This window comes from Vidua macroura, chromosome 16 (assembly GCF_024509145.1).
Source record: "Vidua macroura isolate BioBank_ID:100142 chromosome 16, ASM2450914v1, whole genome shotgun sequence".
NCBI lineage: Eukaryota > Metazoa > Chordata > Aves > Passeriformes > Viduidae > Vidua > Vidua macroura.
In genome coordinates, this window is record NC_071586.1 from 6702736 (window position 1) to 6728696 (window position 25961).

At 38.3% G+C, this 25961-nt stretch overlaps 1 protein-coding gene across 1 annotated transcript in view; it reads right to left on the reverse strand.

The window, feature by feature from the left end:
• The window catches only part of LOC128815553 (uncharacterized), a 71540-nt gene extending 45767 nt beyond the window's left edge, over window positions 1–25773 (reverse strand). The window contains exons 1-22 of the mRNA XM_053992362.1: window positions 25722–25773; window positions 23544–23709; window positions 22974–23111; window positions 22107–22296; window positions 20956–21083; window positions 15809–15912; window positions 14166–14331; window positions 13747–13929; window positions 12895–13047; window positions 11472–11616; window positions 9891–10049; window positions 9025–9143; window positions 7809–8000; window positions 6542–6697; window positions 5911–6095; window positions 4970–5152; window positions 4744–4835; window positions 4393–4562; window positions 3939–4098; window positions 2794–2873; window positions 2078–2258; window positions 833–988 (exon numbers count right to left, since the gene is read on the reverse strand). Of these exons, the coding sequence (XP_053848337.1) occupies window positions 833–988; window positions 2078–2258; window positions 2794–2873; window positions 3939–4098; window positions 4393–4562; window positions 4744–4835; window positions 4970–5152; window positions 5911–6095; window positions 6542–6697; window positions 7809–8000; window positions 9025–9143; window positions 9891–10049; window positions 11472–11616; window positions 12895–13047; window positions 13747–13929; window positions 14166–14331; window positions 15809–15912; window positions 20956–21083; window positions 22107–22296; window positions 22974–23111; window positions 23544–23709; window positions 25722–25741 (3226 nt within the window). The 5' untranslated portion in view covers window positions 25742–25773. The remainder of the gene's footprint in view (window positions 1–832; window positions 989–2077; window positions 2259–2793; window positions 2874–3938; window positions 4099–4392; window positions 4563–4743; window positions 4836–4969; window positions 5153–5910; window positions 6096–6541; window positions 6698–7808; window positions 8001–9024; window positions 9144–9890; window positions 10050–11471; window positions 11617–12894; window positions 13048–13746; window positions 13930–14165; window positions 14332–15808; window positions 15913–20955; window positions 21084–22106; window positions 22297–22973; window positions 23112–23543; window positions 23710–25721) is intronic.
• Window positions 25774–25961: the final 188 nt, after the last annotated feature.

Below are 25961 nucleotides of genomic sequence, written 5' to 3' on the forward strand. Positions count from 1 at the left end.
TTTGTTTATTTTTACAGCTTGTTTATTTATCCTATAAATCCAAAAGAAAGCACAAACTCCATTACTTAAACAGAATTTTACCTGATTGAAGTAAAAGAACTACAAACTAATCATGATCAAGCTTTGCAGCTTTCTTGGTATCACACAGTATTTGATCTCCAAGTATCTAACTGCACAATTACATAGCTATAGCCAGGCATCTTAAGGTAGTGTTTAAGTGTTCAGGTATGTTTTGATTGTTGTTTATAAAATACTGTGATCAGCATGGCTTTTGTAGCAAAATGATAAGGTCATACCTGTGTAGGTTTAAGAAAATTTTATTACTCATATTGCTACATACTCTCGGAAGGTGCAACAGAGTTAGCATAAACAATCTCCTTATAACATTTATCATGCTTAGGTGCTACAAGGATTCAATACTTTGATACAACTGCACTGATGTTCAGCTGCTTTGTCCCACAAAATTAACACAATTCCTATATTGCAACCAGCGGAGCAAAGCCAGCTGCTTCCTAGAAACCACCCCTCATAATATTGAGTGCATGCATGCAATCATCTGAAAACACAAATTAATTAGGAGCAATTCTCACTGAAAAAGTGATTTTTAATCTAATGATGGATGTGCTTGTGAAAAGCCCATTTAAAAAAAATTGGTTTTATATGCAGACTCAAAGAGTAAAGTATATCCAACTGAAAAGAGGACCTTTCAAGTTTCAGATCATAGTTTAAAAATTAGCTGAAATCTTTCTACTGTGTTGTAAACACAGAGGCAAATCTTGTAGGAAAAATGAGAAATACAGAATACTTTTACTTTTCCTGTTTTTCAGTGTACCTAGGAGTCCATATTTTATCTGCAGACCATGAGACCACAATCCTTCACGCTGCTGGAGAAGAGCGATGGCGTGAACTCCAAGAACACCTGGAAGGTGGGTTTCCCCTTCCAACGAGTATTGTCTCAGCTTATCATCAGCCTTTTTCTCCAGAAGTGCTACAGAAAGAAGAGAAATGATTATGCAGTGGTAGAACTTGAAGTTCCTTCAGGTAGTTAAAGGAATACTAGAGTGGGGAAAACCAAAAGGACATTCAGTCTCTCCATCATTATGAACTCCGTGTGTAGTGAACAGATAAAAAGACACAGAGCTGGATGTTCAGTGTCTTTCTCCATCTCCACAGACAGCCTGCAGACCACACTTCTCACAACCTGCCTCAAGCTTATTGAAATGCATGCAGCTAAAGCTGCTTCTCAAAGCAAATAAATTCAGACACACAGATCTTTTCATTAACTAAGCCCTAACAAGTGAACATGTGGATGTTCACCTCTACATAAACTCAGAGCAGGCCTGTGGCTTTGCAGCAGCACAACTGGTGCAGCCAAGTTCTCAGGTGCTAGGAGTTTGAAATCAGACCAGAACTGGCTTGGATTCAGCCACTGGCAATCCATGTGAGAGCTAAAGATGAAAACTTCACCAAAAAATCATCTCCCAAAAAACAAACTGCCCTCTGCATTCCTTAGTCCCGTTAGTTAGCTGTGTTTGAAAATACTGTGTAACCCTATGACATTTCAGTCAAAAATGAGAGCTTTAGACATAAATTACTGGTTTATTTCATGGTATTATTTTAATTTTAATGTATTAATGTTATACAAATATTAAAGCTCTATTTCTGATACTTTCTCTTGTATTTTCCTCTTAGCTTATTTATGAGAAAAAAAGTCTTCAAGATTTTTCGAACAGCAGGTCCTAAGAGACATTCAGCTACAAATATGTATCTCTGCATTGTTTAGTACTAACAAAAGTGAAAAGCAGCTGTTCTTTTTTGGCATGTTTTTATTAAGTAATTCCTTTTATCTTATTTCCTATACCTTTCCAACACTAATTCAAAACAGACTTTTGTTTTAAAATTTCTTTTATTCTGAAATAGATATATTTGTATTAATTTATGCAGGATAGTAATTTTAAAAAGCTGTGTTTATGGACTTGAAGGGAATTTTAGGAATAACCGTCCACAACCAGGCAAGCCTAACAAAAAACGGCTCCAGAACTTGCATTTATATGGCAAATACTTACTGTCCTCTAACCTGAAAGAAATGCAGCATCCTTCAACAAATTATTCAAAGATACTGAAAAAGCTATCTTCTTGCCAAGCTGTTTAGTGATGTTTCCTGACAAAATGATAGGACTGCTTTGCTTTATCAGCTTTACCTCCAGCTGGGTCATGTATCTCTGCTCTCCACTCAGCATCTGCAAATCTGCCATTCCCTAGAACAAGCAAACAAATCAAAAAGCAAGCCCCAAGCCACTCAACAACATAAGTTAAGTTTTAAGAAAGCAATAGTATAGACTTGGGTGTTTCATAAATGAGATGAGAGGAAGAAGAAAAAACATGTTTTTCTATATATCTAACAACAAACCTTCCACGCCCCACAAAGCCTAAAACTTGCCATTGATAAATAATGAGGAGGAAGGATGGATTTGTTTTTCCAGTTATACAGAGGTCACAGTGGTGCAAGATGCTACTTCCTTCAGCTTCTGTTGGTTTTAGGACTGAAATCACTATGAATGCTACAATACCAGGCCAGAAATTAATAGGGTGTTACTGAAAATACTGGCAGTTTCACAGAGATTTAGGTTGAAATTTAGCACTGAGTCTATCTCAAAAATATGTAATAAGGAGAACTGGTCATTTCTCTGATGGATTGCTCACAAAACTATTGCTCTTCATACACGCCTTTCTTTTCTGTGCTTTTATGGAAGTATTTATCCTAGAAGGTGACCTCATGAAATGCAAACATACCTTAATGTAATACACATCTTGGTCATCCACTATCAGCTCCAGGTGTCCAACACGGGAATTTTTAGAAAACTCAATCCTCCCTTGGAGAAAAAGAAAACTCTTTACTTTTTCTTTACTGTTCAGTTATGCTTCATAAGACTGTACTTGAAATGATAGTTGTTCTTGTTATAAACAATAGATACAGAGAGATTAAAAACATAAATATTACCTCAAAGGAAAAAAAGTTAGGGTCAGAATTTGCAAAGGCATTTTGCAAAGTGTCTTCAGAATAAACTAGTAATTTTGAAAAGATATTCTGAGAAGAATAATTGAGAGAAGCAATGAAGCTGTCCCCTACAAAAACAGCATCGTTCTGGAATTGATTTATGCATTTCCTTTAGGCCTGTGCTAAAACTTGTAAGTTGTGTTGTGCTGTGGAGACATTTCAGGAGCTCAGAACGCTGTGCACACAGCTTTTGCACAGTGTTGGTAAAGCTTCCTTGTATTCCATTTGGAAATAACCAGGATCAAAAAAAAAAAAAAAAAAAAAAAAAAAGGAGTGGAAAATTCTAAATCTGTGATATGGTAGAATACATCAACACAAAACATCACTTGACCAGCACACCAAAGAAGCTGAAATATGTTGTCTATATTATTACCATTAATTTATCAGTTTATATTTCCTCAATGGGTCTGTAGATTCTGTATTCTGTGTTACACTGTGATTAAAATGTTATTTTTTATTACCGTGCATGGCAATATCATAGTCAGTACTTCATTGGTTTAGCAACACATAACTTCATCTCATAACTAACAGAACACAGCAAATTGAAACAGTAAGGCAAGATCAGCATATGTAAAAGATGTCAGAACAATCCACCATATTCTTTAGCCTTCAATTCATCAATCCTGAGAACAGCTTTCTTCTCTAACATGACGTTATGACCAGGTACTGAACCTCTGTGCAAAATACAGTCGTAACCAAAATGCAAACCCCGTTGGGAATGGGTGCTACCTAAAGCAGTAAACTGAACAGTTATCACATAATCATGTAGTTTCAGCATTACATTAGTGAGTGAAATATACTGGTATCTCTCAGTTAATTGTAATGCAGTTCTCCTAAACTGATATTAGCTGATGATCAGGCTCTTAGTTGAAAAACCTACCATCAATCTCAATTTTTTTCTTAGGTTGTATAAATTGGATTCTGAATTTCTTCTGTGGGACACTAAAACTAAGGTCAACACCAACATCTCTTTTCAAGTCTGACTTTGGAGTCCCAAGGAAGAAGTGAAAGACAGCTTCACTAGGAATCCATGAATTCTCCTGAAAGAAAGAAAGGATAATCACATTATTCATTGGCACACCATTTACAAAACAATCTCTCACACTGAGACAACAGATTGTTTGTGTGCACTGTTTTGTAGATAAAAAGAGTATGTACCTCCTATCAGCATCTGTAATTTGTGTTCAACATATCTTCCCATATATTGGGAATGGAATGAATAGTAACACAGAACTTGGAATCCAGAGGGTTGAATATGCAGTACTGAGATATACCACTCTGTCACCAGAATTTCAAACTGAAACTAAAGCCAGAGTCCAGTGTGCCAGTGGTACCTGAGCTATGTAGTTATAGGCAGCTTCCACCACGTACTGCTGCAGGCCTCTGTCTTGTTTAGTTAATGTCACAGCCAGTCTCAAAGGTCCAGTGAGGGGCAAAACCAAACTACTGGCTGGGTCAGGATAGGACATTTCAGAACACAGCTGCCAGCCAATAATCTCAGATACTAGTGGAAGACAACAGTTGAACATTCAATTAAAACAGCAAACAAAGAAAACACAGAAATGAACATTGCACTGTAGACCTTTTAGAAATAATATGTGAAAAAAGAAACTCTAGTGAATAAAATTATCTGTTATGGATATTTCAGAATGCCTTTCTAAGATAAACATAATAACTGGACTCACCTTCTTCCCTAGTGCAAGATCTGGTTTCTGTGTGGTCTTGGAAGACATCTCTATCTTCTGTCTCATCCACCATTCTGAAGTGGAGTTTAGAGCTGCAACCAAGAATTTTGAACAATAACTTAAAACCAATTGTGCTAAAGTTACAGCAATATTTAAACAAAATTGTCAGTTATATTCAAGAAAGTTAACAGTTACTGTTTTTGAAGATGCTTGTGCTTAATCATACCTGAAATTAATTATCTCCATAGATTCTTCTGGAGTGTTCAAGAAAACTTTGAGCTCTTTCCCTTTCTTCACCTGGATTCCACCATCAAGACTAGTAGACGTCCTCATTCCTGTTAACCACTTTAGGCCAGCTTGTCCCAGAGACCCCACAATTCCCATTTGGACAGAAAGCTGAACAAATGCACTGTTGAAAGATTCATGTACATACCCTCCTATGAAATGCAGTTTCTTTGTAAAGCACTTAATTTAAACCTCTTCAATAAATACACAGCATTTGATGCTGTAACACAGCATATTCTATGATTAAATAATGAACTATTTTGTTTCAGGAAATAACTGAAAAGATTGCATGTACACCAACACACACTTTCTAACATGAATTATAGTTTTACTGTATCTCCTAAGGAGGGGATTTGAATGCAGCTTTCAGCATGAAATATTAAGAAAGGGAAAGCAATTAGAACTGAGTATTACAGGGCAAGTTTCTCTCTGTCTGTACAGCACTTAGTAAAGTTCAGTATGTACAAAAGCTAAAATAGCCAGGTAAAGAAACACAGGGTTAAATCCTCCATTGGTTTGTGCATCCATAACCTGTAACAGCATTATTTGATCCCAAGAAAAATCCACTTGTCACATGGAACACACTCCAAAAAATCACCTGCATGCAACAATTCAGGAGTTTGATTTAGAGCTAGAGAGGAATAGTCAGCTTAAGCCAGTACTGGAATAACACAGCAAGAGTTCAAAATCAGACAGGCAAGACAGGAAAGCACTGCTGCCCTCACACCATGGCAACCATTCAGCAACAGAAATATGATGACTGCTTTTGTTCTTCAGGAATCTCCTAATTAATTAATAGGCGTTCACACAAAACTTTCACATCAGGAATTGCTACTTTACATCAGGCACACGTGAAAGGGACACATTTGCAGCATTTAATACCTTGGCTTGATATATCCATTTAGAAAGAAATCAGACTGCTGTTTGAAATTGGCATTCCCTTTGATTTTTATGTTGATTACTGCTGAGGCATTGACTGCCAGTTGAACAGGAAAGCCTGAAATTGCTGGAAACTGCAGTTCTTCAGTGGCCAAGCTCATCCTTTTATTAAACTGGACCTCCTGTCCCTTGTGGTAAACAAAACCCAAACAAAACCCAGAATATTATTTTGCATAATAGAGTTAGCATTCAATAAATTTTCCAGATATAACTTTTGACTGCATCTGTCTATTGTAAAAGTGTTTTTACCTGAGCTGATCTGGGATATAAAGAAGAAAGCAGCCCAAAGCCTGCCTATGGCCATGGCATGAGTCAGACATCAGTCCTACTCCAGTTAAAAAAAAATTTGCATTTAAGCAAGGATGGATTTGAATGAGAGAAGCAAGAAGAACCATTAGACAGCAGAACAAATCTTTGCCTAATGTACTGAATGTTGTTTAAACCAAATATACACTGGTGTCTTTTAGAGTTCAATTTAGAGAAACAACAAGTAATATTTTGTATCTTTAACATATCTGCCAGAAGGCAGTTTCTCAAGATATTTACTTTCAAATAGAAAAAAGGTTCCTTTTACCTTCAGAAGTTTGACGGCCAGCTCAGCCAGATTTAAGGAATAATGTTTCATTTGTTTTCTTAAATCTTCACAATCTAAGAAGCTAAGTTCATTTCCAAAGATTTTCATGCTTAGCTCACATTTCAGTGCCTCCTTTCTTACTGTTCTCTCAGTGAACTGACATGATAAAAAAAAGAAATCAAAGGGAATGGCATTATAATTTCCTTTCAAACTCACAATAAACAATTCCTCAATGCAGGCTATGCTATTAGTAAAGAAACATTATGCTCCCTTTTACAAGTACTTTGGAGACCACTTAAGACCCTAGATTAGTAGCTGTCTTTCCAGCTACACTTCAGCTCCACAGCACACAAGCTGGCTGCCACTATGAGCACTGGTCATGTCCAGTCCTAAGATGACAGCCAAAGGAGAAGTATTACAATACATATCCACAAACAGATGAAGCTTTGAAAAATACAATCTCAAAACAACATTAGGGATGCCTTGATTACTAAATAAACTGCTAGGAAGTAAAAAGTTTACATTTTCTGTCCTTACAATTCTATGATACCCCAGCAACACCACATGATCATGAGCTCACTCTCTAAGAAGAAACCCTAAGAAGATGAGTCCAAGAAGAGAGATGATCTAAGACAAACTAAATGAATCACAGTCCCTGATTTTTCCAGCTAATACATCAACAATTGAAGTCAATTCTCAGAGCTTTCCTGTTGTGTACATAAAACAAGCTCTCTCCAAAAATGAGGAAATTCACAAAGCATCAATGTAACATCTGACATCAAACTGGGAAGTCAGATTGCAAACAACAGGACTCAGGAACTCAACATCAAGCTGCTGATTACAGTGTCACAGCAGTCAATCAACAAAAGGACATCAGCATAAAGGGACCAGAGCTCAAAATAATGAGAGGAAGCCCAAAACACTGGTAACATAATCCCATGGCTGAGTGTTATTGTTTTGAGACAATAAAACAATCTGAAAAAAACCTAAAGATCTGGCTCTTTGCTGCTCCGTATTTTCTGCAGCTATTAAATTCTCTGCAAGTGGGCAGAATGAGTTACAGCTGCTTTATGCAAAGGAGTCACAGCAATCCAGAGCACTTGTCCAATGTGAGATGGGGCCCTGTGTTTGACTGGGAAATGTCATTAATTTTTCTAAGATCTACAGATTCAGTTACCTTTTTGACTAACTCATTCATCTTACTGTATTTTCTACCAAGACAATTTTGGTTTGTTTTTCTCAGCTTTGGCTTGCCAGACTTGCTCACAAGATGATCAGAGGGGCTATATCGCTTCAAAGTCGGGTTCCTCTGCTTGACTTCCTCTGCTCTTTCCACTGGAGTTTCTGACTTGTGGCTTGCTTCATCAGTGTTTCCAAAAAAGTAGTCACTGAAAGTAGAAGATTTCGGCCCAAAACCCTTCTCTATGAGAGTTTCAGCATTCTCCAATCGTACACCAACCTAGTGAAAAGCATGCAGCAGTGAAAAGCCTAACAGTGACACGTACAGGCCATGGCCAGTTCTAAAGCAGAAAACCAAATATTCAATCAGGTGTTACCAACACAAAAAATTTGCCAAGCAAGATCACAGTCTACAAAGTTTAGCATTCGACCTCCTTCAGCATTCAATACTGGATATTTCAATATTAAATCTTCCCAAAACAATTAGATAGGTAAAGCTCAGTCCAAAATAAAAATCCTTTTTTCTTCATGTACTGAGGTCCATTTACACCATAATGGGCCAAAAGGGGATACTGCTATTTTGGCATGTTAAAAACAGTATTTTGGCTGGAAAACACTAACACATCCTTTTCATGCTCTGAAGTAAGATTCTGTTTGGAAATTTGCTTAAAGCAGAATTACTAACACACATAAATCCAGAGTATGTGGCACTGAAAAAAAAATTGTTTCCTTGCAAACTTAAACTTGAGATCTGAATGCTACATTAAATGCTTTCTTTCTTTCATGTGCACATTGTTACCTGGTGCAGCAGGTAAAGATGATGAGGTCGCAGGCAGGTCATTGAAATGTCATTGAAATGTTTCAAGCACTGGAAGGTCAATGGCACTAGAACTGTGACTTCAGCTAAGTACAAATGAGTCTATCTCTGTATTAAAGGAATGGTGTACCCAAGTCAATCCATTTGCCACCATACATCAGGAAAAGGAATCCTACTATCCTAAACAGGAGCTAGAGCAGTGTTTTAGGAAGCACTGACTTTAATGTTTCCTTTGAATCAACAAGAGCTGAGTATAAGTCATTTTCCTTGTGCATGGCACTAGCAGAGTGACAGTGCTTTTATTTCGGCTAAGCCCATTACACAAAGGACTCACCAGTCTGAAGCAATTGTGCTACAGCAGTGAAAAGCACATTTTGCTAAAGGAACTGCAACAGGAAAACAGAAAATGCTTTGTACTTCAATATACCAAGTGTCACTTGAGGAGGGGGATAAAAAACCCCCACAGTTAAAAAATCCGTAAACTTGCCTCCAGGAGATTTATAGCCTGTCCCATGAAGTGAACAGTCAAATTTGTCATGACTGATCGTGGTAAAAAAGATGTAGGAGAAAAGACCACTGATGCTTCCATATTTGCACCTGCACCAGCTGCAAAGGAAAACCAATGTCTGTAAGCTGGAGATCAGCTGTTCTCATATATTTTGCAAACTTCATAATTCTTTGGAAAACTGCTACTCCACTCAATAAGAAGATGGTGAATGAAACATTGTCAGGTGAAACTATTTAACTTTTTTATATAGCAAGACATTACTGTTAGTAACTTCCATTTACTGGAATTCCATATTTACTGGATATTACCGGGTATTATCTCACTAACATCTAAAGGAAAGTATTTCTAATACATAAGATACATAAATACACTGGATGAAATGGACAGAAAATCAAAATGTAACTCTGAAAAACATCATCTAGCATTTTCACTGAAAACAAATGAACAGATAGTAGAACAGGAAGGAACTAGTTTGACTCTTTTCTTATACCAAGGACAGCACACGGATCAGGACAAGAAAAAACATCCTAGTCCCCCGTTGCTGCAAAGGAAGTTAACTAAGGAAGGAATTAAAAGTTGATGCTCACAAAAATAATCTTAAGTGTCTATTGGTTCTAAGTCTCCTCTCTCACAAGAGGCAAACATGTATGGTATCTGGTTTGCTGGAAATACATTTCATATGCTCCAATTAAGGTCAAAGCAGAATCAAGCTTACATTTGCATATTTGGACAGTAAATCATACAAATCAAACTTCTCTGGAGGAATATGTAAAAGGTCAGAAAAGCCATGTGGGATGTTAATAATCAATATGCTACAAAGTATTAAGTTCTAAAACTCCACATACCTGAATGAAACGTGACATCAGAGTATGAGGAGTATTTCCATTTCTCCCAGTCAAAATCTTTGCTAAGGATTTCATCAGGAATAGAATCTCGAAGGTGCTCCTTCAATGGGTCATCTGTCTCCAAGAGCTGAGAGAGATGACTCCAAACAAAGGAGCCCACTAAAATGCAACAAAGAAAAGCATGTGAAAATCAGAGAAAAATTACAAGAGTCTTAAAAACAGAGACAGGAAATATTTTTATTTTTTGTATCACCATCTAAGCCATTCCCCTGACCACAACACAATCCATTCATTTTCAGCATGATTAAAATCAGTCTCATGCACCTACTGCAACAGTACTGTAAATAAAAAAAGGCACATACAATTAAACAATTGTGATTCAGAATTAGTATTTCTGCATGATACTGTGGAGTCCCAGTTTGGCCACAGATGTGATGTGTCGTGGGGGGCACATATTTCCCATATCTTCTGGAGTCTGGTTCCTAAATAGAGGCATTTTGTCTCCTGAAGATAAAAGATGTTAGGCTCCAGTGTTAGTTCAATGCACAGACACTGAATACTGATGTAACTGCATTTTTCACAACACAACTTTTTTTCAAATTTTGTTTTCTGAATGTGGAACTAAAAACTAACATATGCCTTCAAAAGTACTCGTTATTCAAAAGTTTATTATATAAATTATTTAGCTGTCACATCAACAAAAGATAAAGGAAAGAAATTAAGAATATTAATGAGTAGTGGATTAAATAGTTTGAAACATACAACACTTTGGATGGACTTGTAGAGCTCCTTCATAAATTGGACAAATTAAATTTTCTGCATGGAGTCACTAGGAGGAGTCACTGAGGGTACACCTTGACAGGATTTTGGAGGTGGATGCAATTTCTTTCTGTCTGAACTCTGAACAGAGAGGAATGAGTGTCCTCCAAACCACAAGCTACATCAGCAGGTGAACACAATGCTGAGCCTAAACTCACAATCACTGCAGGATACACTGGTCTGGACATAACATCCTGGGAAATGGATACCAGCTCCAAGGCAGAGCTGGCCAGGATCCAGTCACAGAGCAGACAGAGCCTGCTTTCATCTGCCTGCAAACAATCTTACAGATATCCTTCTCATGTTTGCTTCTTCTTGACAGATGTAAATGCAAGGGATTAGTCTAGAGGTATCCTTCACTGAATGTAGTGAAACCATTTTAGAATAAGTATAACATTTTTTTTCTGCCACTTGCTTCTTTCTCAACAAAATGCAATTTGCAGTCATCCATTTGTATATCTAAGGCACTGAGCATCAAAGCTTTTCCATATATCCTTCTCAGGAGCCTTCAGTGAATGAAATGCTGCAAGTAGAAGGAACTAATTATATGAAAAGTCAGTCCTTACTATTACTAAACTAATGGTATCACAATTTCAATATAAAATGTCACAATCATACAAACAATTACTTAGAACAATCTACAAAATATTGAGATTAAATAAAAATTGACCTAGATTGGTACCATTACAGTGGCAAAGTAAATGTCACATTGAAGTATCAATTAGGAACATGCAAGAAGACTTCAACAGATGCTTGGCTAACCTTGACTGGAGGTTTCTTTCAGCAAAGTTTTTTGTACTTGTTTAAATAACTCTCCATGTGGACATTTCATTGCTATATAATAAGCAGCAATTCTTATTTCCACATCTTCGCTGGTTGCTTGATACAGCTGAACTAATATAGCATTCTAAGAGAAAAACACAAAAAGATAAAGACAATTATGATCCATTCCCCTGGAACACCTCGTGCACTTTCAGGTCCTGGTGGGTTTTTTGTTCTCAAAGAGCTATTGCTATATTTATAGCTATTGCCTTATACCTGACAAAGTCACTTTGTGTAACATGGATACAAACGTATGTACATATTGTCTATACTACCTAATTCACAAATTTCCTGAACAAACTGTCATTATGACCTTGAATCCTATACAGACAAATCTATATAGGACTCTGCAACAGAGAGCCTCCCCTGCCAGCACAACTGTTAAGAATGGTTTTATTCCACCACATGGGAGACCTGTCTGCTGTATCTCGCATGTGCTAGAGCCAATACACAGACAACAATGGCCATGGCTTTGTTCACAGGCTATTTATATCATTATTTTTGGTCTAAATCAAAGAGCAGGCCAGCAACAAATTTATTCTGTTCAATATTTCCCCAGTATCAACCAAGATAACCTTTTTTGTGAACTAAGGAACTAAGAAACCAGTGACTGATACTACTAACATTTTTATTAACATTTAACAGCCCCAGTCCACCCAGTTCAACAGTTCACTTGCTAGACAATGATGGCGTATATGACAACATACAGACTTGATACTTTGAACACATCTAACGAGTAACACCAAGCTTCATAACTGCGGAACAAGTGAATCACACTAATCCATGCTGAAATTAAATTTTAAAAAGCCATAGAAAGGTGCTTCTCCAAGTGCAAGTCCATGCTTCTTTTTCTTCTGGAGCAGGACTGTCAGCTTTGCCCAGGCCAGCACTCCTGGCTTTGCCATTCTTCTAAGTATCAAGATATTAGAGATAAACAATTCTTGGACTTTCTTCCATTAAACACTTAACAAAATGTTCTAACTATGGCAGAGTATTGCAAATCACAACAAGCTTTTCACATTAATACTTTATGTTTCAGAGAATGAACCAGTGAAAGAGGCTATGGGAAAAACCAAGTCCTGTGGGTTCTCAGCCATAACCCTTGCAGACAGAAGGCACCCAACTGAAGTGCCTAATTAAGAAGTCCCAAACACTGGATGTGTTACCTCAAGTGCAGCAAAGCTCATTATAGGTTTGCTCATCTAGGTGGTTCTACCCTCTCCTCCAACAGCAGAGGGGCTCTGCTGGAACATGTCTACACTTGTTCCTTATCCATTTGTGTGTTTTTTAACTATTCCAACAAGTCCCAAATCTGTGGCAGTGCCAGGAAGCCATCAGTCACCTGTGACAGTAAATCACTCACCCCGCCAGAGCAGGGAATGCGCCGGAAGGCCTGGACAGCAGCAAGGCGGATTTCCATGGGATGGCTCTTCAGGGCAGCGCACGAGCTCAAAGCAGGAGCCAGTGAAGCCGCTGCCAGTCCCGCATTTCCAATGGCTTTCAACACCAGCTGCATCTGTAAATGCAAAGCAAGGTAGAACAGAAAGCTCTCCAAGCGCTGGCAGTTGTACATTGAATTTCATGGCACTAGCATTTTCTGTGCAAAGATCTGTTTAAAATGATTACTGGTGATTTGGGGAGTTTACTGCAGCCCCTATTGTACCACCTGTACCCTGCGTTTACTGGGACAACAAGACACAGCTCTATTCTAATGCCATGTGGCACTTGTAAGTAGAACCTACCTTAGACCTGGGGGAAATACAAAAACAGTTTTTAAAAGCCTACATTGCAACAGAAAAGCAGAAGTCACAAATTTTATGTACTGGAAAGGTTTTTCAAGTACGTTGATATTTTGTCCCTTTTGATTACAGATATTTTGACATTTTAGTGATTCAACATAGAGTTCTGGACACACCAACTAAATTAAAATAATAATTTCTCAACAAATATGTGTTCTTCATATGGTATGAAGTTCGTTTCATCAGGAAATCTAAGGCTTTTTTTTATTTCCACACACAACACCCATACTGATAGGTTCCACTTGTCGGATTACAAAATTTTGTCAGCTCATTCTAGCAAGAAATATTCATTTACTAAGCCTGCATTCATGGCTGTCTGGAAATCTAATGAATACTATTTTCATCAAACAAGTTCTAGATCATAAAGTGAACAGAAAAGTAAAGCCCTATATCATGTGCCTCTGTACAACCAATACCTTGGTGAGATGTTCTGAATCTTGCACGGTACAGTCTCCTCCCAAAAATTTCTCAAGTGTCCTCATCACACCCTGCACAGCAGGTACAACACCACAGGAGCTGTGAGCTGAACAAAACCTATGTATGAGAGCAGTTACTCCCAAGAAGCAGCTCTGGCTTGCTCTAGGTGACTTCAGCAAAGGCTGTAAACAACCATACAAAGAATGAGGTGTTTCAGAAAAGTCATGAGAATGACTATTGTGACATACCACAGATTATAAATATACCAAATATTTACATACTCAAATTCAACCTCAATAAAATTACCTGGTCAGAGATTTGTATAAATCTGTGAAAAAGACTGTTACTGTAAAACACAGAAATCATGAGCCACCTAGATTCATTACAAATTAAAAAAGAAAAAACAACATCCACTCACAGCAAGAGATTCAATCATGCCCAAGGTGGGATTAGGAATGAATGTAAATGACCAGAAGAAATATTCTACTTTGTCTTCCTCAACTTCTCCAGAAGCTATGAGGTCTTTCATTAGGACAACACATGCCTCTGTGGCACAAGATGGGAGAGCATCTATTAATGGTTGCCTGTAACACAAGAAAAAAGTACAGGAAACCTAAAATGATCAAAATACTTAAGAATCACATAACAAGTACATTGAGACTAGGCTTCTTTCGAAGTAAATAAACATCCAGTGGCTTAGCAAATTACAGATTCCACAGAAATCAATATGATCTTCTGGTACAGTGGTCTTATAGAAAGATGTTTCAGGATCTGATGGAAGCGCATCCGTGTTTCAAGAACAGTACCTAACCAGATTTTCAAGAAAATGTTCAGTTGCTTTCTCTGATAATTAAGCTACATCATATCCCAGGTTTGACTTCTAAAGACGGAGGTACCTTAAAGCACTGACTTTTTATTAAGGTGGTTTTAACCTTTCATTTCACCTGTAACACCAGTAACAAATTAAAATATTAAAACTGAATTGACTAGCTTTTACTTCCTGAGCTTTTTTAGACTTTATTTAAGGGGAAAGCTTACATCAGCACGACAGACAATACGCATTTCAGCTCTTAAGAGTCCTTCTGTAAATATTCTGTACCTGCCTCCTATACTGATGGAAGGACACTTTTGCATTAACTAGAAAGCAGTTAAACTAGATGGGGTAAAAGCATCAGAGAGCAGTCTGCATGGGATTCTCTTCCACTCTTAAATGTAATAACCATGTCCTGAGTAAAATTAGTCTAAAAGGTAATATAAAAGAGGCAGAGTAGTTTAATTACTGTCTAATACTGAAGAATATTAGCATGACTATTTGTCAAAGGATGAGAATAAACCTAACCCAAAACAAAATCTGCCCCTTTTGTATCAAGTAAAGATATTGTTGCAAACATAAACCTTGGCATTAGATTAATTTTAAACAGGCTGAGAACATTTTGTACTGAAACCAAGTAAAATAATGGTTTCATTATTTTCAATTTTATGAAAGGAGAAAAATTTACTGATTTTAATAATACTGAATTCGTATTTCTGATAGTCTCAAACCATTGGATAGAACTATTCCTGACCGCAGAGGAGTAGGGTCTTGATCTTCAAAGCCACTGTTCTATAATTGACATAAACCTTCCTGAGATCGAGCTGCTACTGAAAGATGCAGCTCCACCACATCCGTAATTCCAGCTTAGCATCTGTCTCCTCTGCCCCATGACTGCTAAAGGCATTGAAGGTACAGATCCAGGTAAGCTTTTTCATAACAAATGGCAACATAAGCTTAAAAGCAACAGAACTGATTTTCATCCAAGCCATGACTCAGGTTTCCCATTCACATTGCTTCGGAAACAGGAAATCTGGCTGTGGGAATATGTAAGTCTATTTTGTACATAACATTCATTCAGTGAGGAGAGAATGTCATCCCATTACAGAAACAAGATCTGCAATACACATTATTCCTTTAAAATGCTCCAAATTTAAATCCAACATTTGGGCACAGATTTAAAACATTTAAATATTTGCAGAACATTTTTTTCCTGTATATTTTTGAATGTGATTACTAAGGAGACTTACCAATTGTCTCTGCACTTAAATGATGATCTTTGCCACAGTGCTCTTAAGGCCTCAAGAGAAAGGTGTCGAAGCTCAAACACAAGAGTCATGAAAAGGTCTGCAGTCTGTAAGTGCACAACCACAACTGTAATATTCCTGCTGTGCAGAAACCAGCTTCAGAGAACAGAGCACAAGAGGTTATGCTGGCATTTGCCATTGATTTACAATGTAACCTGAGACTGAAAGCTCCTTTCTTCCCTGTGTCCTTATGTTCCTTCCTCATTTGTTTTCCTCTCCAGACTGCAAATATATGGAGAAGGACTTTTGCTTTGGATGTCAGTCAGCCCCTCAGACAATAGTTCTCAGTGACCACCACACACACCACTGGCATACAAATGAATAATAAACCAAAAGGCAACAGTATGGTTACAATCCAGAAGAGAAAGTCATAATCTTCTCTGAGTTTGTATGGCAAGATCCTGATTTATGACCAGAACAGCTGTCATAGCTTTGACACAAATGAAACAATGGTCAAGCTAACTGTATATTAATCTTAGGTTTATGTGAAAGATCATTTAACTGAGGTTTGGGCAACACTTAGACATTTCACTTGAGAACCCTTGGGCTGTGAGAAATTATTCCATCTTACTGGAGAAAAGCCCAGGCAGAACTGCGCTTACCTCTGCAGGCAGCACAGGACTAGCTGGAAACATAGAGGCAGAAGAGCTGTTCTCTCTCACTAAGAGGAATTGCTTCATCGTACAGCAGCTATTTTACCTGGCATTTTAAATGCTAAATAGAACATGGATGTATTCCTCTGAGACCTGATCCAAAGTTCAAGAAAGATCGGTCTCATTACTTGAAAAATTAGCAGAATGTTCAATACAGTATCCTGTATGTTCCTGTTAACTAAACTTTATAATGCATAAGTTTTAAACACAATCCATGTCAGATTCATTTTGATGCTTTATTCACCTCAAATGTGAAAGGCTTAGACATAGAACTAAATTTATGGTTCCAAAGAAAACATTTTTCTTTACATAAAAATTATACAAACAAAGTCTAATTTCACTAAATCACATTTCCAAAGGTTTGGGGACAGACCTAATCTGATCTTCTGACCTTCCTTCCAGGAGCTACTCCCAAAAACAATGAAAACATGGAATAACCCAGTGCCAGGATTCAATTTTCATTTAAGACTGCCAAGCCATTTTCAGTAACAAAAAGCTGTCTTTCAGTAAGAAGTCTGAGTAATTTCTTACTGTTTTGTTTGATAGTCTGAGGGAGTAATTTGTCAGAACCAAGATAGATATAGTTTATGTTTTTATTCTTTTGAGATTTATAGTATTTTTAGAAATAATATATAATTTCTAATAAAATTAAAACCTTTTCTCGTATGTGAAGCCCCACCTATGTATTAATTCTGTTAACATTTATAATTCCATACCTAAAATTCATATAGATCCACATGCATTCCCTTCTATTCCATTCCATCCCCTCATTTCCACTAAGGTCTATTTTACAAAGAAATTCCAAGCCTGGACACTATGGAGCTAGTGAAAGAGATTACATTTTATGGTCTATAAAACATTCAGAGAACTGTGTTTTATATAATTTTTAAAAGCATTTCTAAAGCATGGGCCCTATGTGCATTTTTCCACAGGCAAATCTACTGGGGGTCAGGGGATCCTCACAGATCTCATCACAAGGAGCTGCATGTGCAGCTGCTGCTGAGCCCAGGTGGTCCATCAGCTGGAGCTGCAGCATAGGTCAAGATAAAACTGACAGACCAATGTACTTTCAGGTGATACAATTTTAGACAGTAAACTGACTTCATTCTCCTACACACCTGCTGACTAGACAAGCTCTCATCTAATAACTCCATGAAAAAATTTGCAGAGAAGCAGCTATTTTTACTTTCTAATAGTAAATCTTTAGAATGAACTGTCTGATTAGGTGGGCTGTTTTCATTTTTTTAAGGTTGGCTGCACTGAAATTGAGCTGTCATTGCAAATTCCTCTCTTTGTAGTATCATAATAACAAACTACATTCAAATCTGACTCCCATTCCCACCTCTGAAAGAAACATAAGAAAGCCTGGCTTTTATTCTACATAGAAGCTTGATTTTCCTTCTACCTGCAGACCTGCCATATTTTAAAAAAAGAAACCAGGTAAATGCAAGCAATTAGAATGCCCTACAAGGGGAAAAAAAAAAAAAGCCCTAAATACCAAAACCAACCAAAAATGAAAGATCATGCCCTGAGGGTAAACTTTTTTTGGTCAGACTGGGGTCCAGGAGCAAGGCAAAGCAAATCTGACATACTCTTGCCCACCTTGCTCAGTGCACACACAGCCACATTCACCAGAGCTACTGACCAAGCACCAAAACCCAGCCAGTCCCTGGAAATGCAGCCCCAGCAGAAGTGGTGTGACAGACTTCTCTCCAGCCTCTCTCAAGAGAGGGTCCCTTCTCCCCATCCCTTTTTCTACTCTTTGTCAGCAGGCAGCTTGTTCACTTAATGGTCCATTAACTAATCTACATCCACATTGAAATTCAATCTTGTCTTATAATAGCATTAAAAAATTTGCTTCCTTGGAAATGACACCATCTCCACCTCCATTTTCTCATCCCTTCACTGTTTTCCCTCGAGTTGGAGATTTTGCCTTCCATTTATTCATGGTTTTGTGTGTCCTGAAAGAAATGCATAATCTCACCTCATTCAGAGTCAAACAATAAAGGGACAAACAAGCTCTACATGCATAACAGTGCAGCTGTCTCCCAAGCAACACTGTGGGCATTCCCATAACTTCTTTCTTGGCCCAAAGGACATTTCATTGGTTGAAATGAGGGATGATAAAGATTCTCTTTGAAATGTCTGGTCACACAGAAAGAACACCCTGAAACAGTGAAAATGGTTGACAACCAATCAAACCCTGTGCTGGGACAGGCACATGATGAATAATTCACCTCTCTTTTAGGCAGTGGCACAGACAGCAGCTATTTGTGCTAATCTTAGTGATTTAAAAAAACAAATTTCCCACACATGAAGCCAGTAGGCCTCTCTGGAGGCAGAAGGGACATCCCAGTGTTACTGGGAAAAATTATCTAGTATTCTTTCAAAGACACTGAATTAAGAGTGTTCCATAGAAGGTAGGACTTAGACAAAGTTTCTCAGGTCTGCTGCCATAATTTATTTCTTCAACATTTTCCAGGCAGTATGTGACCCTCTAGTCTCTGCCTAAATGCCATTTCATACTGCTGTACACTGACAATCATATGCAATTAAGCATTATCCTTCCCCAAGAGGCTGCTTTTATTCTATATTAGCACCAACCATTATTATATGGCTCTCTTAGCCCTCCACAGCCCCAGTCTTCATAGCATGCAGCTAAAAGAGATGGCAGACCTACTTATAACTCAGAAGCCTATCCCAAATATTGCAACACCCACAAAGGCCACCTGCTGCTTTCTCCTCAGCCCCATTCCCAGGCTTTTGTCAGGCTGTGGTACCAGATCAGCTAGGATCACCATTTAACAGACTAGGAGTAAGGTCTGGGGCTGGAATTTATCACAGCTGATTGAAGGTGCTGGCTTCAGCAGCTGTGACTTATCCTGCTCCACCCTGTGCCTTGCCCTGAAGTCTCACACACAAAACATGAACACCTACCTGTGCTCATGAATCACAGGTGACACTAAGAGAAAGGTGAACACACCCAGGATATCACTGCAGAGCTGCAATCCAGCACTGCACTTTTCTCCAGTCCCTCTCCTCCATCCCTCAGTCTCTGTGTCCAGCCCAGGGGAAACACAGGAAGAGCTTCTGTTCTTTGACATGGGACTTAATCTAAACAAAGGAAGGTGAGTGCCTTCCATGCTGGGTCTGAAGATTTCTGTTAACATCACTTTTACCTATGTGCATTACAGAAGAGACCTCAGCCTCTCTGCACAGGAAATAACCTTGCTCCAAAGTACAGACAATCTGACAAGAACCTCAGAGGACAGGGAATGTATCAGCAATGAGCTGACTAAACTCATCAGTGGCAAATTCACAGAGGTACCAATGCCCTGTTTAGTGCCTTTCCCATTAGACCGTACTTGTTTTCTAGGAATATCCTGACCAAAAATTCCTTAAAGAGTGTTTTCTTCTGTTTTCACATTTACATTTTTTTCCCTGTAGGAATTTTACTACTAACAAGAACCACTCTATTTGAAGGATAATGGGATATGAAGTGTCCTCTGTTTGCCCTCAGTTGATCTCAGGTGAACAGTGATTAAACACCATCATCTGTTGATCCTTTTGTATTGTACATAACAGGTGATCTTTACAACCTAACAGGTGTTCTTGATAACCTCTGAATTTCAGAGATAGGGATCTTAATTTCAAACACAGACAATTACTGATTCAGCTGCTGCCAGTATCAACAAAAAAATACACGACCCAAGTGAGCTAAGGAGACAGGCAGACGCTCATCTAGAGATGGTCATCATAAAAAATATTTAAGCCAATGTCTGTTCCACATGACTAGAAGATTCCACCCTATCTTAGCAGCATTCACCAATGAAAATGGTCTAGGGGGCAGAGATTGCCTCTGGACCCAAGCAGCATCCCCAGAAAACAAGATGGTTGTTAGAGTTCATCAGAAGCACAAGGAACCTACCAGCCAAGACCAAGAGGCAAGAGTTCCATGTGCAAACTGAAGGGGATGAGGCAATATAAGGATGGCAGAACTCCAATAAACATGGAGACAACAGCACCAGGGGTAGTATTACACACTAAAGCTGTAAAATATGTGTTTTACAATAAAGTACCAAAACTGCCAGTGACAACCCAAACCAGATACTTTATATGCTTTTGTTTTTTTTCACAGCAAAACAAAAATTTGGGACATTTTCTTTCAGATTAATTTAGAATATAGTTCAAAATTGCTTTTGCCTAATATTCAGGTGGCCACAGGATGTTTTAACTCCTCAGTGTGATTTACCGATTATATAAGAAAATGACATTTCAAAGCATTTTCTCTTTTCTAATTCCACATTTAAAAATGTTCAAAACAATGGAAGGCCTCAGTATTTCAAAATTGCTGCTCTTCTGGTCACGTCTTATCTGTGCAGGAGAATTCTCAGCCCACAAAGAGCCTCCCAAAGAAGCAGATGCTGTACAGCTTACCTCATAACTTGCACTGTGTGCTAAGCAAAGCTTCCACACCAGTTCAGTCACTTCTGCTCCAGTGACCCCCCTCTTAGTTACCTCCCTTTCATAGAGAATGTTGGTCACATACAGATCCTCAGAGTCCCCTGGAATAAGGAACACAAAGGAAAAATCACATCTCTGGTGATTGCTGGCCATTTGCTATCATTAACCCTATTTGCAAGGAGAAAGTTTCTCTCTGAGCCTTTATTTCTCCCTGTATGAATATTAATATGAGTGCAGTCAGCTTGAATTTAAGAACACAACAGAATAAAGACATATGTGACCCAAAAGAAAGAGTCAGAGAAACAAGACAAAGATACACATGAAAAAAAGCCCTATTTTTCATCCATCCATCTCTTAGTATGGCCCTGCTATTTTACATTCATCACCTTTTCCAATGTCATCTAAACACTAGTCCCACACTTCAACCACTCAAAAAGTGAACAGGAGATCTAGGTGCAAATTAAAATAAATGCCTTGGCTCTGAACCTCTTCCTGAGGAACAATCCTATCATGTTATGTTGGTATAATTACAAACAAAGTGTTTTGAAAATTTGGGGGTTCCTCTAAAAAAAGAACCAAACAACTATTTAGAAACAGAAAAAAACCATGTTCCTCAACATTTAGACTTCAACTTTTAAATCATTCCTCAGGCAAGCCACCTGTTGACTTTGGTAAAATCATTTTCCTAAGAAGAAACATACAGAACAAAGAAGGAGCAAAAATTAAAACAGTTCTCAGACATGACATGACCTTAGTTCCATTAGGACTTGCAATTATTTAGGCTCCATTTATATAAAAACTAGGAATTGTCCACAGATCTGGGAAGGCTGATGCTCGGCATACAAGGCCATGAAGTATGTAAAATAGATAAAGGGGAGCTAGCCATTACAGACTGTCATTTTTGGAAACCTACCCAGTCTTGGAGATCCACACAGTTTTGTTATGGCAGGCCCAAGCCCCCAAAGAAGGGGCAGCTTAGCCCAGCCTGTAAAAACACCCACTTTAAAGCAGTTTAATACATTAAAGGTGAAAATCATGGGTGCAAAGAGTTCTCACAGGCAAGACAAAGTCACAATATTTGTTTTGGAAATAAATTTACTTTACTTTAGCAGAAGCATAGTTACATTTATTGTAGAGTGTCTCAGTTTCCACTTGCAAGAGTCTGAGTGCAGATCGTGTCTGTGTCTGTGCCCCGCTGCCCTGCTGAGGGAACAGCGTCACACGGTCGGACTCGGTACATTTGGCCTCCTCCAGGACCCCATTCCTAATGCTCTGGACACATTCCAGCTGGGAGGACAGAATCTGCTGTTCAGACTGAGAAAAACAGATACCTCAGGAAGATTCTTGATGACCTGTGTCAGCCTACCCAATGCTTCCTCTCCCAGCTTCACATAGGATTCCAGTTCTGGGGTAGTGGGAAGTCTCTTGTCTACCCCTCTGACAGTGCCCAGCCTCTGGAGGTCAATGCACTCCTTATTTTAGCCTAGTTTTTCGTCACTGAAAAACAACTGCTATTAACTGTCAGCATCAAATGGTGTCAATTCATTTCAGTTCACAAAGCCTCAAAGTTAATCAGATATTTTTGGTCAGCAAGAACATTGACTGTATTTTCTGTCAACAGTGGAAAGCTGCAAGTCCGGCATTTAGAAAAGTTTCTAGCTTTCCAAACTTTTCTACAAATAATAACTTTCTTTTTCTAATGTATTTTTTCTTACTCACATCTCTCAATTCCTCCCTTCCACAGTTTATTTTCAGTTTACCACTGTAACGTATTTTAATCAGAGTTTAATCCAGGTGCCTAGCAACCCCTTGCATTTCTACTGTAACATTCATCAACCACAATGCAAATTTGCATTAAAACAAATTCTGTGAATAACAGACATTACAGGGAGAATAATATTCACCATTTCTTTGCTAAGAACTCAAGTTAGGGCAGACACTCTCTTCAAATAAGTCAAAAGCAAGAGTCAGTGTAATTCCCCAAAACTTACTGACACGTGAGGAAGAACAACAGACTGCAGAGAAGTCAAACCAGAAGAGCGATGGGAGCAGAGGTTCAAGTCCCTTGTCTTTACAAGAATGGGACCCTTTCGCTGATACCTGGTTGGGCATATTCCCAGGACATCCACCTAGTAACAAACATACACTGTTGAGTCACACATGCACACATAAAATACAAGGAGATAGTGTAGGTTATTGCAATTAGTTTTAATAATGACTTTTTTCTGTTATAACAACAGATCTAAATTCTCCCTTGAAGAAGACCAGTTTTGCCACAAAAGCCATGAAAAGGCAAATAATTTTAAAGACCTTGGTCAAGTTTATAGTAGTCAGGCTCTGTTGGTTTGTTTAATTTCACTGTGTTATTCTGAATCAGATCATAAGCACTGATATACAGCAGTAGCCTGAGATAATTTTAGAATGTTCACTACAGGAAGCAATCAGATGACTGCCACTGTCTGCTGAACCAAGTGGCAAAAACATTTCTTTATTTACAAGTGGAGTAGACTTAACACGTACAAGAGCTAAGAGTCACCTCAGAGCATGACTGACAGTCTCACCTCCTCAACAACAGCACCAGCAGAGAATTCTGGCGCTGTCTGCAGGACACTGAGAATGCCTCGCTTGATGTTCAGTGCCCAGGTCTGTTCACTCCTCACAGGACAGAGCTTCAGAACTTTCCCATCATGGAAAGAAAAATGAAGAGGATGCTGTTCTAGTATTTCCCTGCAACAAAAGAGTTTATCATTTCCTGCTTCAAAGAGTACAAGTCAGTTTATGACATTAGATCCAGATTTTCCTCAACAGAGTGTTCTTCCACAATAGATCTGTCTCACTCTGTATCACTATTCTTTATAGCAAGCCTTTATTCTTCATAAATTCAGCCTAACCCAAGGAGTCCTTAAAAAACCCTGTAAAACCCTAAAAACAAATCTTCTCAAGATAATCACAGCATCCTCAACATAACTGTAACACTTAATAAAAGCAGTCCTGGCAAATTATTTACAAGTAAATGTACTTAATGGCAATGATTCTTGTTTAATTAAGAGAGAGATTCCGTTAGTGGTTTCAGAGTGCCTTTAGCTTTGGTAGGCATGTCTGAATTGAAAAGTAACTGCACCATGCCTCTTCAGCTGTGATGCACACAAGAACAATTGCTTCCCAATTAACCCGTATCTTCCTGCTGTGCTAGGTGTGAATACTCAGGCTCTATCCCAAACTTACTCCCCAATCTCTGCTGTTAGTACATTTCCTAATGTCTTTTGCTAACCCAGATTGAGAGTACAGTGTTTTCTACCTTTCCAAGGGATCACTTTTTAACATTGATTTTCACTCCTAATGTAACATACTTTAATCAAATATTTTCCCTCTAAATGGGGAAAAACCAACCATCCAAAGGAAGAATTTTATTGTAGCCCAATGGTCAGCTCCCATACAGGGAGCTAGACAGCTCATCTGCACATTAACTGGGGCACTAACTATTCATCTAGTCAATCAGTCACAAAGAGATAAAACTTTAATACACCAACATCTGGATAAAGTCCTTCCAGAAGAGACTGGGCATATAAGATAAGGGTTTCTAAACTCCTAGGCAACTGAGCCTATTTTTGCCACTATCTGTGGAAATTACATGCATGTTCAGAGAACAAGCTAGACTACTGTATACTCACAATAGGCTGAGGCAAATGCTAATAAGGCTCACTTGTCTGAATAATTATTTTGAATAGCCAAGCTTCACTGAATGCTTTCTATGCTACCTCTCTTTTTTGGCTTCTCTGCAGAGAACAATACACAACTGCTCTTACTGCTACAAAAATCTTGAAAATAACTTCACAGAAGATGTGCCTGTACACTCATTTGAACTCTGATACCACTGCCCATAGAGAGAGCACAAAGTTCGTCCTGATGAATATAAAAAGCAACGCATTTACCCCAAGCTTGCTCTTTTTGACCCTTTGAATGGAGTCAATTACCTCAGTTTTCAGTGTTGCTTAAAGGCTGAGAATCCAAGTGGCGGGACAAAGAGGAAGCTTAATCAGACAACAGAACTGCTTTTTTTTTTTTGATGGCACAAGAGGCATCAGCTCTCTGGGAAAATGCCAGACTTCCACAGTTTGAGGAGATCTTTTTGTATAGCCATCTACACTGCAAACTATACCTTGGCAAGTCAATGAGAAACACACTGACATATGTTATGAATGAGCTAAACCCAGAAACAGAAAAGGAAGAAAATCTCATTGGACAAATAAATTAAATAGAAATACCCTGGAAGAAAAACCACAACATTTTGCCTTATGAGAATCTTCTAAACCAAGAACTTCTGAAATGTACTGCAACACTCTAGAGTCTGTAGAAGTAACATCTGCAGCTCTGACAACTGCGATGCACACATGCTGCTAGAGGCCTGGTGATTTGTACTCCGAATAATTTGAACTGGCTACTGTCCAAATGGTTTTACATACAAAGAGATGAAAGTTACATTGAAGAAAAACCAGTTTGGACCAAATGCCTCTCATTCTCTCATTTTTGCTTATGGTGCTCATATTTGGATCCTCATCTAAAAAAAAAAAAAAAAAAAAAAAAAAAAAAAAAAAAAAAAAAACACCCACAACAAAACAAAACAAACCCCTAAAACTAAGCAGAGTATGAAGCAGAGTGAGCAGTGTCCAGCCAAGCTGCTGCTAAGCCATATAGTTTGAAAAACCTCAAAAAACAGATCAGATTAGAAAGTTTTCTACCTTAGACTGTCCATTTCCATCAGAGACTCCTCTCTGGATGCAAAACTTTTCTTAATCTGTACATCTTGCACCTAGGAGCAAAGATTATAGGCAATATATTTCATTGTCAAGAGGAACTTGTGGATTTATCACATCAGGATAGCCACACAGAACATCACAGACTATGAACAAAGGCTCAGTGTTGCAACAGAACTGCATTAGCCCTATCTTCAGGTGGCTTATCTGAGGCAGTCTCCAGAA